This window comes from Dysidea avara, chromosome 14, assembly GCF_963678975.1.
Source record: "Dysidea avara chromosome 14, odDysAvar1.4, whole genome shotgun sequence".
In the NCBI taxonomy this organism is placed as follows: Eukaryota; Metazoa; Porifera; class Demospongiae; order Dictyoceratida; family Dysideidae; genus Dysidea; species Dysidea avara.
In genome coordinates, this window is record NC_089285.1 from 11600287 (window position 1) to 11618042 (window position 17756).

The 17756-nt window shown below is 38.5% G+C and overlaps 1 protein-coding gene across 1 annotated transcript; it reads right to left on the reverse strand.

Annotated features, from left to right (window-relative positions):
- Positions 1–7193: 7193 nt before the first annotated feature.
- LOC136244107 (uncharacterized) lies at positions 7194–8018 on the reverse strand. Its single transcript, XM_066035625.1, has one exon. It carries the CDS (start codon positions 8016–8018, stop codon positions 7194–7196), a length of 825 nt encoding a protein of 274 aa, XP_065891697.1.
- Between the last annotated feature and the right edge of the window lie 9738 nt (positions 8019–17756).

The window sequence follows — 17756 nt, forward strand, 5'->3', positions numbered from 1 at the left end:
CTTTTGCCCCCGGGAATCACTAGCAATTTATTCATGTTGCAAATTAAATGCCCTAACTCTGGCTGGGGACAAGTTGTGATAACAAATCCCTTCCATAGTCTGTATGTGTTCACCTGAGCCCCCGCCAAAATTACTGACATCAAAGAGGTGAACATGTGTTCACTCCCAACGGTTTTGTACTGGAACAAGTATGTTTTCGTGTTATAAACATGTTTGCATGCCTGAATGTATGGGATATTTTTGAAGCCTCAACGTCTACTAAATGGTTGGGCAGCTGTCCCTTGTAACAAGAGTTATCCCCACTGCTGCCTGTCTTGGGGCATGACTATACAGGTCAATTTTGCAGTTTTATGAACTTCATTTGCACGCACTACAGATACAAGTATGACAATGCACATAACTATTAATGATTATTGCATTGCACTGACTGTTTTATTAGAGTATTTAAGCTTTTGAATATTACAACTGATGGCCTCACCAGGCCGGCTTGGTTGCTAATTTAGACTCCCACTTAAGTAGCCATTTAAGAGCTTTGGAAAATTTTGTAATACGCATGCACGACCTTACGCAAATTACAACCTGTATGATGTGTTTGGTTTATGTGTTTTTTATATTCACTATACAGTTATTGCAGCATCACGGTTGTTTACATCATCTGCCATGCCCTCTAAAGAGAGGAAGAAAAGAGAAAGAGATAGAGCCTATTGTCGAATCCATAAAGTTGATGAATCATCTGATCGAAAAGAGTATTATCATGATTATTATCATAAAAATATAAAACTTAGCCAAGAAAGATCCTTTGTTTCATCTAAAAAGTCTTATGACAAAGCTCCAGAAGAGAGTAGAGAGGCTTCTGCAAAGAGATCCAAAAGGGCTTATGACAAAGCGCCAGAAGGGAGTAGAGAGGCTTCTGCAAAGAGATCCAAAAGGGCCTATGACAAAACGCCAGAAGAGAGTAGAGAGGCTTCTGCAAAGAGATCCAAAAGGGCTTATGACAAAGCGCCAGAAGAGAGTAGAGAGGCTTCTGCAAAGAGATCCAAAAGGGCTTATGACAAAGCGCCAGAAGAGAGTAGAGAGGCTTCTGCAAAGAGATCCTAAAGGGCTTATGACAAAGCGCCAGAAGAGAGTAGAGAGGCTTCTGCAAAGAGATCCAAGAAGGCCTATGACAAAGCGCCAGAAGAAAGTAGAGAGGCTTCTGCAAAGAGATACAAAAGGGCTTATGAAAAAGCACCAGAAGAGAGTAGAGAGGCCTCTACAAAGAGATCCAAGAAGGCCTATGACAAAGCGCCAGAAGAGAGTAGAGAGGCTTCTGCAAAGAGATCCAAGAAGGCTTATGACAAAGCGCCAGAAGAGAGTAGAGAGGCTTCTGCAAAGAGATCCAAGAAGGCCTATGACAAAGCCCCAGAAAAGAGTAGAGAGGCTTCTGCTATGAGATCTAAAAAGGCTTATGACAAAGCCCCAGAAGTAAGCAAATTACATTCAACAGAAAACTCAAAGTCCTTGTACCATAAGGACATAGAAAAGAGCAGAGAAGCTACTGCAGCAAGATCTAAAGCATCGTACTATAAGAACCTGCATAAAAGTCGAAGTGGTACCTCTTCAAGATCAAAAAAACATTATCACAATGATATCAAGACTAGCAGACAACTTAAGAAATACAGGTATGTTAATTTTATGTTCACATTACAAACATTGTTATGTCTTTCATAGGTATGCATTAAGAGCACCAAATGATGCTACTGTTCATACTTATGTAACTACCATAAATAAATCACTTATGGAGGACAAAAGCATCAAAGAAAGTCTTACTTCCAGGTTCAATGATGTTTACAACACTTTGGCTGCAAAGATGTCTCCGAAGATTCAATCTATGACAGCTTGTCGTCTGGTTGCTAAGAAGCTTGTTCGTGATAGCCTTACTTTACGAAAAAAAGCAGTTGCCCAATTTCTTTCAACTGTCAGAGCTATCAACAGGCAGGTCATCGACATTAACACTTTTGATAATGGACAGCACACAGCTGCCTCAGAACCCTTTTTCTTTGATACTGCCTATAAGACACTAGTTGCTCTAAACACCACTGTTGTTGATCGCAAGAAAAAATGCGTTCTATCTATAAAGAAACCCATTGTTTCACAAGATGAGACACATTTAGATGTTGCTATTGCTGTTCATAGCAGTGGATTTTGTCTGCTTGATACATTTACTGATAAATTATTTAAAGTACATCTACTTCATCTTTTCTTCTTCCTGTGGTAAAGAAAAAAGATAGGTTTAAAAAGTCCCAAAGCCGGCCTATGGCCGGCTTTGGGGTATATACAAATACAAAAAGAAATGAAATCTAATCCAAAACAGCCAAGCTGTAAAAAAGTGTGCGGCCCTCAAAAAGGCTATGGTGAAAAAAGATGTGAAATCCAAGGTGGTGGCCAAGAAATGGCTGTGATGGTAGGTTAATGGTAAAAATTTTAATAATGACAATTCAGGTCAATTTTGTGCCAAGACCAAGCGGCACAAAAATTCACCTGAATTGTCGTTATTAAAATTTTTACCTTTAACCTACCATCACAGCCATTTCTTGGCTGCCACCTTGGATTTCACATCTTTTTTCACCATAGCCTTTTTGAGGGCTGCACACTTTTTTTACAGCTTGGCTGTTTTGGATTAGATTATTGATACAATAAATAGTCTGTACACGAGACAGCAAGTAGCTGAACAGATTATACAAATATCCTATTACGTATGCAAAAATTTGACTATAATATTACTGTATATTAAACAGTGTATGTCAATTTGATAATTGAACACAATCTACCTGTGGCAGTTGTAGATCACTTGGGAGCCTTTTTAAGGATGTTTTTCCTGATAGTGATATAGCCAAGAAATATGCCTGTGGGAGCACTAAAACCACATGCATTATCAGTGGCTCTTTAGCACCACATTTTAAAACCTCTCTGATTGAGGAACTGCAGAAACAAGCTTTTTCGATTGCTATTGATGGATCTAAAGATAATGGTCTTGAAAAGATGAACCCACTAACTGTACGTTTATATGATGGTGAAAAGAAAGTTACTACACAGCTACTTGATATGTGCCTCACTACAGGTATGTCACCCATCAAATTTCTAGAATTTGAGTTTATACTGTAATACAGGTGCAAATGCAGGGACAGGGGCAACAATATTTCAGAAGATGGATGAGGTATTCCAGGGTCACGATATTCCATGGACTAACTGTATTGCAGCCTCAGTGGATAATACATCTGTTAATATTGGAAAGCACAACTCCATATAAACAAGAGTGAAGAGTAAAAGTTCTGCTGTGTACTTTCTTGGTTGTCCATGCCACGTAGTGCACAATGTTTGTTTGAAGGCTGCAGAAAAGTTTCTCCAGGTTAAATCATGTGCTGTGAACTTCTTTGTGTAATACAGTTAAACTATGTAATTATGAAACTACATATTAGTTTTAAGTATGTGTAACCAACTAGATAGGACCATACAATAGTGTCCTGATATTTTAGGTAGCCAATACAGGGGTTCCGTGCACTGCATGTGACTTTTATTATATTAGTGTTGTTTTCGTCTTAGGACTATATATATAGCTACATGTTTTCTATGTTTATGACTCAGTGTTTCAGTGTATGCAAGGCTGTTTATAGAGACATGCATATCATATATTGTGCAGGTGACCAGGTTTGATGTTGAAGAATTGATGATAGATAATTTCTTTTTTTGGACAAGAGCTGCAAAAGAAAGAATGAATTAGCAGATTTCTGTATTTTCTGTGACGTTCAATTCCGAAAGATACTGATGAATACTAGGTGGCTAAGCCTTGAGGTGGCTATTTCACGCACCATACAACAGTATGCAGCCTTAAAATCTTACTTCCTTTCTCAAGGTATGTATAATAGCATTTATGCTTATTTATGTGTTAAGTGTATAAATGCATGATCAGTAGTAATTTGTTACAGAATCTTCATCTGCCCGAGGTCAATGACTTGCAACAGTGTATTCTAACCCAATGTCAAAGGCTTATTTAATGTTCTATCAAGCTGTTCTGGAACTCTTTGTGCATTTCAATATGTTTTTACAAAGAGATGATCCTCTCATTCCTGTGTTACATACTGAGGTTAATGCATTTCTAAAGAAGTTGTTTACACGGTTGGTCAAAGTGGCTGTTATACAAGTAGTTAAAGATGATATTGTCAGCACTGACTATAAGCTGCAGACAATGCTTACCAGATTCTTCATCACTAGAACTAGAAGGCACATGATAAGCATCTTGTTTCTTCCCCAAAGCCTTGAAGTGTCCATGAGCACTTTGCTGAGGTCTCTTAGCAATTCTTCAGGCTCCTTAGTCAAGTCCATCCTTCAGCACCTATGACACGTGCCTAACCATGTGAGTCAATTAATGCACATTATTTACAGTCACATGATCAAATAGCATGTAGGCAATTGTCCAAGCGGTAAGTAGGTAGCGCTCAGGTGATCGCCTAAGCGGTAATGAGAAGCACTTAGGCGATCGTCTAAGAGGTAGTGAGAAGCACTTAGGCGATCCCCTAGGTGGAAGAGCGGACGCGTGACCCCTCTTGGCCACCATAGCAAACAGACAATGGGGTTGAGGCTCAAAACAAATTACTTAAATATTGCTATCTACCAAGAAAGAAAAACGTCACATTGTCTAAAGTTGCAAATATAGTTTTGCACAGCTTTCTCCCTAACCATAGGAAACACTATGTTCAGCTCAACTTAAAACAATCTAGCGTATGTAGGGCATATGACAGAAGTATTGTGCTTTCTTATCTTCATGATCGACCAAGATATACCATTATGCAATGTTTAAAGAGGAACGAAGGTGAAAAATTACCTAGATGCAATGTGACATGTGTAGATTTAAATGCTGGTAAGTTTCATGTCAAAGGTAGTGGAGAACAGTATGCAATGTTTCATTTGGATCATCTAAGGAGACAGGTATGTTACAAATCCAATATTGGAAACTAATAGACTGCTCAGAAATTACTAAAAGTGGCAATTTCTGGCAACCAGAAGTAGCCTTTTCAGCAACTTTTGATGGCTCAAAAAGTTTGGGCAGTGGAGGAAAGATGCCAATTCTGGCTAGTTTCTATTGCGCATTTATTAGCAATTCAAAAGTTACCAAAACTGAAAGTTTCCAAAATTGGCAACTATTGTTTTGCTTTGAGCAACCACAACAAATGGTGCTCCAAAGTTACCAAATCTGGTATTGCGGATTGCGTGACCGTTGTCACATGATTTTCTTACAGAGGCATTAGCCAATCAAATTCGCTCGTATCACGAGATCTAGCGCGGCAAAAATGTCTGAGAGCGGGACCTCTAGCGGGACTGCTGTGTCAACTGAGCCAAACAGAGTGATTGTTAATGTAGTGCACCAGGACCACCTTTCGAACAGTGTCACTACCGTGAGTGGAGAAACAAGACCGGCTACCTCTATGAATTCGTCTGTGAGTACTCCTGTACAGGCTAATGGAATTCGTGGAAACTTACCGCCAGTTAGCAGTGGTATTGTGACACCAATTCTCTCCCAAGAAGGTTTGTCGGCATTATTACAGTCATACATCAGTAGTCAACTTTGCCAAGTCTCAAGAAACAGTCAGCCTATTTCAGTGTAGCATGTACTTCAGCAGCAGTGACACAACCAAGATTTCAACTGTCTAGTACTAGTTCCCCCGGCACACAACTTGCAGGTGTCAATAATCCTTTGGTTACCAGCCATGTAAAATGTAGTGCTGCTACAAGTCGTAAAGTGAATTTCAATGTCAAGGTAATTAATCCAACTAAGAAAAAAGAATTTGAAACGTATGTGCTGAGAGAGGTGTCTAAGGGTCATATTTCTACACCAACTTTACTACGTAAAGAACTCGTACAGCAGTTTGGAGAAAGCTTAGTGTCTACGGCTCAGGACTTTGCAGTTGGATATTACAGGGGTTGTTGTAAGCTGAGCACATGTTCTCCTGCAGACATTGAAGAAGTCTGGAAGTGTGCTTGTAAAGGGGAGAACATTACACTTTGGTGTAATGGACCCAAGCAGACCAGAATTGAAATTGGTTCTGACAGTGATGAAGATGTACCAAAACAGAGAAAGAAGCAAAAGAGATGTGCATTAGATGAAAAAAACAGACGAGTAGAAAAACTTGCATCTTCTCTTCGAGAAAAGCATGGTGACACATTCACCAAGATTCAATACAGGTCGTGGGCCGAAATGGTAGATGTGGGAACTCACTAGTACGTTTGTGATGTATAATATTTATGTATACAATTGCAGTTAAACCTTCTTAATAGGACCACCTATATAGCTATGTGAGACCGTACTGTATAGCCTAAATATTTCAAGGGGAATTTTTGTGATTTTGGTGGGTACTAACAAAAATTTTATCCTTGAAATATTTAGACCTCCATAATGATAGTCTAATACATTTTGGCGATGTTTGCAATTCCATGAACTAGGTAACACTGCTCAACCTTGAAAAACGTGCCCTTTGAAATGTTTAGGCTATACAGTAAGTCTTGGCCTCAATAATGAGGTGACCTTATTGGAGGTTATCAAGCACATGTAAATTGTGTTAGGGGCTAGTATTGTATAGTTACAAGGTGGTCTTATTGAGGTGGTCACTGAATATGGATCATTGTATATTCTATAGGTCTTTAGAAGAACCACCTGGGATACCTGCATTTTGTGGTCGTCACAAACAGTCAAGTTCTGTGCAAGCTCTAAGCAATGCAATGGCAGAAGTAGCAAAGAATTTTGCGCCAAAACCACAGAGACCATTGCCAACAAGTGATACTGATACCCCAGGGTCATCTACAGTGTCTCCTGGAAAGATTGCTAACTTGAGGGTCAGTTATCTTCAACAGCTGAAGGATTTGCATGGTCTCTATGACTGTGGTGCTCTGATTGAGTCAGAATTCTTGGAGCAGAAAAAGCCAATATTGGAGCAGTTGACAAAGCTTAAGCCCTAGTGCTTTCTGCCAACAAAAACATTTTACACATGATTTTAAACTTTGAAATTGTTTTGTTAGTGTGTCACAGTATGTACTGGCTACTTGTACCCTGAGTATGTTATGTATTTTCTACAATTCTCAACTGATACAGACTGGAATGCCATCAGTAGCATGGTGGGTATGGAGAGTGATGTATCCACTAGCAAATCGTTGGCCTGCATTTACTGTTTCACCTCACCAAAGACACATTCTATGGGGTTATAGTCTGGTGAGTATGGTGGGAGAAATCTAACCAAAGCTCCAATGCTACAAATGGCATCAACAACATCATCGGCATGATGAATTGATGCATTATCCATCACCAACATGGAATTTACGCTTCTTTCATCAAAAGGTCTAAGGATAGGCAGCAATTGCGTATATATGAAATCCAGAAAAACATCACCATTTACTGTTCCCTCTGTAATGTACACGTCCTGAATACCTTCCATACCTCTCAGCTGCAGCTGGTAGTCTTGTGGTGGTAGTCCTCTAATCCCATATCCAAAGTAACGAAGTGTACTTCTCCTGTCACACCCAGTTTCATCAATCCATACTATTGTTGAAGGGTCAAATGCTGACATCTCAGCCACGTATTCAACACGTTTCACTTCTGATTGCTGCAATGCAATGTGAGTAATCCGTTGACGACTCAAACCCAGCTTTCTAATTGTACGACATATAGTTGATACATCCACTACAATTCCACGCACTCTCTGCAACTCTGCCTGTAGCTCCCTCAGGTACATCCCAGGATGGCACGAAATCAGCTCAAGTACTAATAGCTGATCATCATCACTTAACTTGCAATAACAACCATTATGCCTTTCAAATGGATGGACATGCCCTGTTACAAGAAATCTCTCAGCATACCGATGGACAGTTCTATCGCTGACAAATAGCATACGCGCTACTTCATCAACAGGCTTGCCAACATGACGTGTTGCCAAACGATTTGCCACCTCAAGTCTACTGAATAGGATACAGGCATGAGTAACTGCTTGCATGAATCAGCCAACTTATAATTTTAAACTCAGTCTATAATGGCTTTCGATTGGTTACTTTTCATGTGATATCATTGACCTAAAAAACTTATTGACAACAGTCACGCAATCCGCGATAGTAATTGTATTTTTACTTATAAAGAATGATAAAATCATTGATTGTGGGATTTAGTTTGCCAAAAGTTACCAGAAGTGGCAACTTTGTAGTGCTGAGAAATTAGTGAGCAGTTCAAAATTTGCCAAACTTGGCAACTTTTGGTTGCCAGAAATTACCATTTTAGGCAATTTAGCTATTTCTGGCAACTAAACATATCACTTATGCAATGCAAAGTTGGAAGTTTTTGCGACCAAATTGGCAAGTTCTTAACTAAACAATTATCGTAGCCATTAGACACTTTTTCAAGCTGCACAAAAGTTGTCAAAACTGAAACTGTTCTAAAATTGGAATTGTCTGTGTTGCTTTGAACAACAACTAGATGGTGCTTAAGTATTATCCTACTTTAATTATATGCAATAAATGGGTTGATTTAGTAAATGCAAGTTAATCAGCTTCTGCAATGTAGAAGATTTGAAGTTAAGATTGTCCATATCACATCTGCTTCTTAATGACCTTTTACACCTACGCTTGGTAGTGGTGTGCGATATCAGGATTTTAATTTCGATATGTTATCGATACGATATGGGGTAAATATCGAAATTTCGATACAATTTTCGATAATTTTTAATTGTGTGGGTGGAATAATTGCGTGGGCGTCCGATATTTATAAATGTGCTTGAAATACAATTTACACACAAACTATTGCATAAAACTAATAATAAGCCTAGAAAACTGGTAGACAAGTTTTTAAAGTGGCTAGATAGTACAGAACCAACCTTCATTTCTAGCGTGATTGCACAATCACACACTAAATGCTGTAGATTTATCGAAATATTCTTCGATATTTCGATAATTATCGCAAAATATTACCTTTTCGATAAATATCGAAATCTGCTAAAGCAGTATCGAAAATCGATACGATAACGATATCGACAAAATTATCGTGAAATCGATATTTTTTCGATATATCGCACATCACTAACGCTTGGCCAAGGGTGTAATTCCTTGCATCGTCGGTTGTTGTTTTCTTAACAATTTCATCAACCTCCACTTCATTATCTGATGACATGGAAGATATAGAGGCCTCTATGTGTTCTCTTCTCTCCCACTCTTCTTCAACTTCCTCCTCATCATGACTTGGCACTTCCACAGAATTGCCATTGGAGCTACCAATTCGATTGCCATAGCCATCAAGTTGTGCTTTTATATAATAAAAATATAATTGTTCGGTTATTCGTAGAATTTAACTGCTTAAAATATGAGTGTGATCAACAAGCTACCGATGAAATGTACATATCTTATTTACTTGGTTAGATGCCTCACCTTCAATAGGAGCTGCACTTGAGTGGTTACATAATCAATTTAAAAAACTTAAACGTTTTATGAGTGGCGGTAGATTTTGAATAATCGCCACATCAATTTGACAACTCAGGTAGCGAACACTGTGGCATTTAACCACATAAATATGGAACTTATTTTAAGGGATAACTGTATCTAATCCAAAACAGCCAAGCTGTAAAAAAAGAGTGCGGCCCTCAGAAAGGCTATGGCACAAAATCCACCTGAATTGTCGTTATTAAATTTTTTACCATTAACCTACCATCACGGCCATTTCTTGGCCGCCACCTTGGATTTCATCTTTTTCACCATAGCCTTTCTGAGGGCTGCACTCTTTTTTTACAGCTTGGCTGTTTTGGATTAAATTTCACTTCTTTTTGTATTTGTATACCCCAAAGCCGGCCATGGGGATTTTTAAGCCTATACATGGTGGTTTCTTTGTAGCTGAACTCTCTACAAAGTGACTTCATCTAGCTGAACTCTCTACAGGGTGATCTTTTTGTAAACTCTCTACAGGGTGATCTTTTTGTAAACTCTCTACAGGGTGATATGTTTGCAGTTGAACTCTCTACATGATGGTTTCTTTGTAGCTAAACTATCTGCAGGGTGATTTGTTTGTAGCTAAACTCTCTACAGGGTGATTTGTTTGTAGCTGAAATCTCTACAGGATGGTTGCTTTGTAGCTGAACTCTCTGCAAGGTGACTTGCTTGTAGCTGAACTGTCTACAATATTAACTGGTTGCTGCTGGACTCCCTACAGCATGACTTGCAATGTAATAGAGGAGTAAGTCATAAACTAGGTGAATGCTGTATTAGGGTGACTGTTCTATTAGAGTATCTCGATCTTTCATTTGCTACACCATAGATAATATAATTATTCTACGTACCCGGGATTGGCGTCCAAGCCAATCAACGCCAATCAACACCTGCACTCCGTGTTGTAAAGTAATAATCGGAATTTTGTTACATTTCTGTATTTGTATCAGAAATGGTGAGTCCGTGTCTCCAAAAAAAAAAAAAAATCTATGCTTCAACGCTGTCAATGACACTCACAAGGGAGGGGACCGGGAAGTTATGTCATTCTCACGGGTGGTTACACCACTTCTGTTTTCTGTGCAAGCTTCTTCATACACGACAGAACTGAGCCTCTTTAGCTCTATGATATAGCTATTCGGTCTATGTCCTCGTTTCTGTCCCGGGCTGCAGCCATAGATAACAGCTATACATATTCTTCATACTATCATTACATGAGCTGGCTTGCAGGTGGCCAGCCAGACAGCTTTTAGCTGCATATATCACCCCTATTGGCTAGGATTGTTTTTAACTTTATGCTATACTGTGTGTATGTTTCATGAATTACCTTGTTTAGGAGCCATCTCAGTGAAACAGGATGAAGATTTGTTAGGTAAGAGTGTACAAATGGCCGTCACTGCCAGGCTACATAAGGAAGTCGACAGAAGTTAACATGATGTGGTAAAAATGAAAATGTTGTGTACAATTTTGTTCAGTAGGAAGTTGTAAGATATGCTATAACAAGTGCATGGTTGTCTGGAGTCTCTAGGCTGAAATAATTAGTGAGATCTGTATGCAAATTTGGATGAAGACGTGTATAGCTAATCACAGATAATATATTCTACTATCTATGAGTTAATTCTGTTGACCAATTGTATCTGCCAACTTTGAACAGCCTCACAAGATTGTGAAAAAAATTCTTAACTCTGAGGGGTTTCACAAAAGCATGGACATGATGGAGAAATTATTTTCCAAGCACTGCGGCAAGAAAGCTCATATGAAGACTTACCAACCATGTCTACCACATACTCCAGGCAGCAGTGTAATTAACTATTCAGTTTAATTTTGTATATTGATCTGTAGCTATACAGTCCTGTAAAGTATAAATAAATCAGTGATGTATACTGTAATCCACAAATACAATAAAAACACAGTTGTTGTAATTCTGAACAAAGACAATGACAGAGAAAAGAAACTGGTAATAGAAACAGCATCTTTTAGGAACTTGGGAATACCAGACACAATTAAGAAGCTTCTTTGGATATTTTCATAATTCTTGAAACCGCACTGCCAAAGCTTTATAATTATGCCCTCCTCTTTGTTTCATTACTGGTTACCTAAAAGGTCAACATAATGAACAAGTAATTACAACTATGGAACAATTTCACCTAAGGATTTCACACGGTTCTCAGCCTTAAACAGCCTGCCAATACTGAGCCATGAATGTATCATGGACTCAATTACACCAAAACACATAGAAATGAATGGATATAAGCAATAGCACAAATGCAACTTCTACATTCGTTCCTAGATATCTCAGAAATATGGTACTGCTCAGGCCCCCAAAATAGCCTCATGGATGTAAAATCCTATGGAGAGCGTTGTGACTATCTCTTCGTGAATAAATTATAATCCTAGGTTGTGTAAGTTCCCACACCTGTCACCATCAGACATGGGGCCAAGTACATGAGTACTTATACTTAAGTACACTTAAGTACAGATTTGAAAGTACTTGTACTTTACTTAAATACTTTCTTAAATTCCCCAATGTACTTGTACTTATACTCAAGTACTTTGCTAAGTACTTGTATGTACTTGAGTACTTAAAGTACTTGTAAGTACTGCAAACATTGTACATAGTTTGTATACAGTGGGTGTACAATGAGAATATCAAAATTGTATGAAGGTGCAGTTTACAACTTCTTGCGATTCTTCTACTGCCTTCCCCAACCTTACTGTGTATCATGTTGCCACGATTAACGATGTCGCCAACGCTGTTGTTCAAGTCGAGTGCGTTTTAAGAGTTTAAGAGAGCTAGGCACACTTACATACTACAATACATTGAATACAGCATATATTTTACTACAGCAAAATGTACTTGTACTTTACTTAAGTACTTCCAGTATGTACTTGTACTTTAATTAAGTACTCTCTTGATTGCTGCTGGAGTACTTGTACTTGTACTTGGAAAATTCAAAAGTACTTGTACTTTACTTAAGTACTTTTAAATGTACTTGGCCCCATGTCTGGTCACCATAGCGCAAAAACAGTGTAATGACGGTTTAAACCAAACACAGCATCACGCTAGCCTTTATCACGGACTCAGACCCGACTATAAACAGCATACCTAGCAGTGAGCAATGTAAATATGAAGATTAGTAGCTTTCTTCCCTTTCTTGCAAGTCATCAGAACAGAATCGCTCGCCATCACGGCATCTTAGCACTTCAAAGGATGAGGTGTTAACGAGGCAATGCTAACAGCACAACAAGCATCAAAGGCGCTCAAGTCGGTCGCCAATCCCGGGTATGTAGAATATACTATCTATGGCTACACATAGTTGGCTTTGGAATCATAACTCAGTGGTTTACAATCCGATTGTTCTGTACTACTGCAAGGACTTTCTACGATGACTATTCCAGCTACATGCCAATTTTCAGCTCACTGCTTTAAGTGGTTTGCCTGGTAGGCATGAAAATTATAGGTATTTTTATTCACGAATCTTGATCGCGCAATTGTTATACACCTTCGGTTTCATAAAGACGAAGAATAAGAAGAAAAACAAAGAAATAAAAACGAAATTTTGGGAACTCATATCTCGGAAATGGCTAATAAGGTGATTTTCTTCAAATTTCGTATGCGGGTGGCCTACCTGGCGAAACTATCAGGTTTGGTTATTACAGCAAAGAAACAATGGCAAAAATTTTAATTATGACAATTCAGGTAAATTTGTGTTGCCTTCTTCAAGTTTCACTAGGATTTGATACCAAATTCACCTGAATTTTCTTTTGCTATTACCCTACTATCACACTTCTTTGTAACTGAACTTTACAGGGGGACAAGTGAGAAGATGACACGTATTGATCAGTGTACAGTGGAAATTCAAGTGAACAGTATCTTGATCTGATGGAGAATTGCACCATATACTGTTCTTTAATATAAGTATATATTAGATTCAAATATTAATGTTAATTAAGCATGTATATGTGACCGAATCTGCGAAAAGGGTCTTTATAGCCCTTCCAGTTGCATGTACTTGGCAATTCATAACTTCACTTGTGAGTACGGTACCAGCCTAAAATTTGGTAACTTTACACTCCTATCATAGCATTATTCCTGGATGCAATTTTAAGACAACAAGGTAAACATTATGGCATCAAACTTGGAAATTTGGAAAGGCTATAAGACCCCTTTTCACAGATCTGGTCACATATAATAATGGTTGTATGAGTGACACCGACGTTTTGTCAGCCAACATCATGAATAACAGTATTAATCAACCACAAGATATAAATTGCCAGAGTTTCATTTTTATGTAGTACAAGTACTTTTACAAGACAGTGAGTTGTTGAACAATGCAGTGATAAACTCTGAATAGCTTGTTTGGATGATTTGATGAGTTCAAATCCAATTTTGTCTTTTCAGGTATTTGGCCTTTTTGCAGTTTCCTTTTTGTAATAACAAATTAACTTAGTTACTCTCAACCTTCTACACAGTTATTGATAACTAGCTAGCTAGTTGTATTGACAAATTTAATACAGGCGTCACACTCTTTGTGGTTGTGGGTGACGATGAGTACTCTCCGCTGTTGTAGTTTACTCCTGATTAGTAGCATGACAACTAGAACTCGTTAGCTTGTCCTCTCTGACTCAATCAATTAATTATTCTGAGAGTTACCGAAGAGAGCAAAATAGTTGCCGATCATGTGGCTTATTTATTCAGTAGCTGAATATATCCCTGTCCTGCATTAGTCTTGTGCCCAGCCGGGCTCGCGCTAATGTGCAAACACCGTCTGGTGACAATGCTCGAGTTTCTTGGGCCCGGAAGTGCGATCCAGCCAAAATATTGGCTGGCCAATCAGAATCGAGGAGTTGCACAATTGCATGAATGTATTGGAAGTGGACAAAAAGCAGACTATTTAAAGCCGTTTATTAGAAGTCCCCTAGACTATTCAAGATGTTGTCAAGTTGTTTTTTCGGTTTCATCTTGTGAATCGTGACTCGACGTTTCACCAGAACCCAAGAAACTCGACCATTGTCACCAGACGGTGTTTGCGCATTAGTGCGAGACTAGTCCTGCATCACATTTGTCATAGGATCCACCATATACTGATTTTTTCTATCCTTTCATGCAATTTGCCAGAGTGTTCTTCCTTGCAGGAGTAACGACATACAGTAACACTAAATAAACAGTGCAAAAATTAGCTAAACACAATAATAGCTACAAGCAAGAACAGCTGGACATATTACAACAATACAAAACCGAACAACACTAAAGTGATGATAAACACAAGCAAGTCATTAATGAACTCACAAGAACATGTAATGGTTCCATTCATAGTCTTTCATGAACAGAGGGTGTTTTAAACTGTCCACGTCGTCTTCAGATAGCTACGTAAAATATTTTTAATGTTGCAGTTATGATAAAATGGCTAAAATTTATAAGATTGTGGATCCTCGATAACCTATATATCATCAGATTCTAATCAAACAGATTGGAGCCTATGCATATTGTGTCAAGAAAATACATCCAGGAGGCTATTCTCAGCTATCGCTATTGATCAGGTTCATGAACAAAATAATGCATCAGTAAAAGGTGATAGCGGTGCAGTGGGCTTAGCAGAGAATCCAGCTGTTTTACATCAATGGATGGTTATCTGGTTCAGAAATGGCTCATTTAATTGACAAATTTGAATGTTCTATTCAAAAGTCGCAGAGTCAAGATTTTTGTCATCATGAACAGAAGAAACATCTGCAGGTAGTTGTACAAGATGTGAAATCATTGAAGAAGATAGAGGTTGTTACCTTTAATAGGATCTGTTATTGGTACATTTTGATTAACTAACCTTTTAGTTACATACAATTCATATTGGTCACCTCCCAGTGTCTCAATACAGCACACTGTGTCTGCCACTGCAGAGTCTACAGTGTTTCATACAGCAAATGGGGAATCCTTTTGCTGAATGTAGTGATGATCTTGTTTTGAATAGCAGAAACATTGTAGACTCTTGCAATATCAGACAGTGCACTGTATTGAAACACTGGGACATGACCAGTATGAATTGTACATCACTGAAAGGTTAGTTAAGTATCAACAATGGATCCTATTAAAGGTACAACCTCTGTCTCTTCAGCCAACTTCCAGTCAAAGGGAAATCACAGCTGCAACTAAAGTCTTTAGAGTTGGTTGTTCTCTTTTTCTAGACTGTATGTAGCCTCTCAAACACGCAATGGTGATTTGGATGAATTTTTTTAAGCATGAAAAATCAGTCTTATCTACCATCACTATCACAAATGGGTAAATTGAGAACTGGAAAGAAGTCAGATCTATTGTGCTGTTTAGAAGAAGCCAATTCTGTAAATAATCATTGTTTATCACCCACAGTACAAGTGAGCATTCTTGATGGTGTAGCTGCTGCAACCTGGTACCGCAAGGACATTTGATGATTTTACCAAATGTGTTTTTATATCCTAAGTCACAACACAACTTCAGAATTTGCTCAGATTAGACATAATCTGGGACGTTTATCAACCAGATAGCTTGAAAACAGATGCTCGAACACAAGAGGGAAAGGTATAAGGAGACGTGTTGAGCATTCTAGCACAATCCCAGGTAATTGGCAGGAATTTCTTCGAATCAATGACAACAAAAAATTAACTATTTTTATTTCTTGCAATGTTAAGTGTAGCTTGCATTAAAACCAACAAAGAATTTATCACAACTCAAGATTCTGGAGCGCTGTGCGTAAATCATCCAGATGTTTCAGATTTAGCTCCATGCACACATGAAGAGGCCGATACTAGAATCATTCTTCACTAGAGGATGCAGCAAGAAAAGAATACAAACCAGTATTGATACGTACAGTTGACACTGATGTTGTAGTTCTAGCTATTGCAGCAGTTGATCATCCAGACATTTCAGAATTGTGATAAGGAGCATGTCAATGAAGCCAGAAAGGAGCTCTTCACTTGCAAAAGGTAGAGCAATAGATGCCTTTCCTCCAACACCGGCTGCCCTCATACAGCACATCAAAAAGAGCTGTATACCAAGCTGGAGCCAAGCAATGATTGCATTTCCAGTGCTTCCATTATCAAATACCTGGGGATGGTGCAGAAATGTAGGAGAAGGCTGGGAAGTATACTGGACAGCATTACCAGAGGTATCACAAGTGTGTAGGGAACTTATATGCTGCGGATGTAAGAAAGGATGTCAGGGACGATGCAAATGTTGATTGGTTGCATTGCAGTGTACCATGCTTTGTTTTTGTGGTGGACTATGTGGTGAATGATATTACCTTCTTACTATAATGATTGTTTACATTTGCCTTTGTTAATTAGTTAAAGAAATAGCCATACAATGCCTTTATATTAATTTCCTTAATGAAATAGTACAGGAATACATCACATGTTTAACACAGAACTGTATATATAACATATTCATTAATAATTGCGGGGACGTGTAATTTTTAAAATAATAAATAGTCCATAACTCAAGAACAGATTAAGCTATGGACTTGGAATAAACATTGAAATGTTCTGCTCGATGAGACCTATAATTTGGTACCTTACTTTTAAATGTTAGATTAATCCTACATAATATATTGGCAAATAACCTTATTTTTCAACATTAATATGGCTGTAAAGGTCACTAAAGGTCAAATCTGAGATGCCCCTATAACTAAAAATTTTCATAAGGGTAAAATCTACCATTGTGCCAATTTTTATGCTTTTATCATCAAAAGCACGATTCTTTCACCAATCTGCTGTACTAAGTCAACTATCCTGAAGTTGTTGTTCCTGGCTGGGTTTGGCTCAGCATGCTTGTGCTTGTCGTCACTGGGTGTATGATACTGGTGTGCCTCTGTCAGAAACTTTGCAGCCTAGGTCGCAGCAACCCTGCCCCTATTGTGTCTGCTCCTACACCCTCTGGAATACTTCCTGTTTTGAATCCTGTTCCTCCTACTGCACTGCCACAGCCGTTAAGTGTCAACTTATCAGACGAGCAGTTCACTGAGTTGCTCAGGAAGCTCACCGTCGTAGAGAGACAGAGCGAGGACTGTGATATGAATGATGCTGACATGGATGACGACAATGGATCCTCTGTCTCTCGTTCGCGTTCCCGTCCTCGCCAGAACAGGTAAAAAATCTTTGCTTGTGATATTGTAAACGTTCTTCCAACATATAGGAATAGGGATAATCAATCACATTGGTCACGGCAAAGTCATGAGGCTGGATCACATGATAGGAAGCGGAAATAAGGTACTAATATGGTTAATATGTTGCTGTGAAAAAGGGGG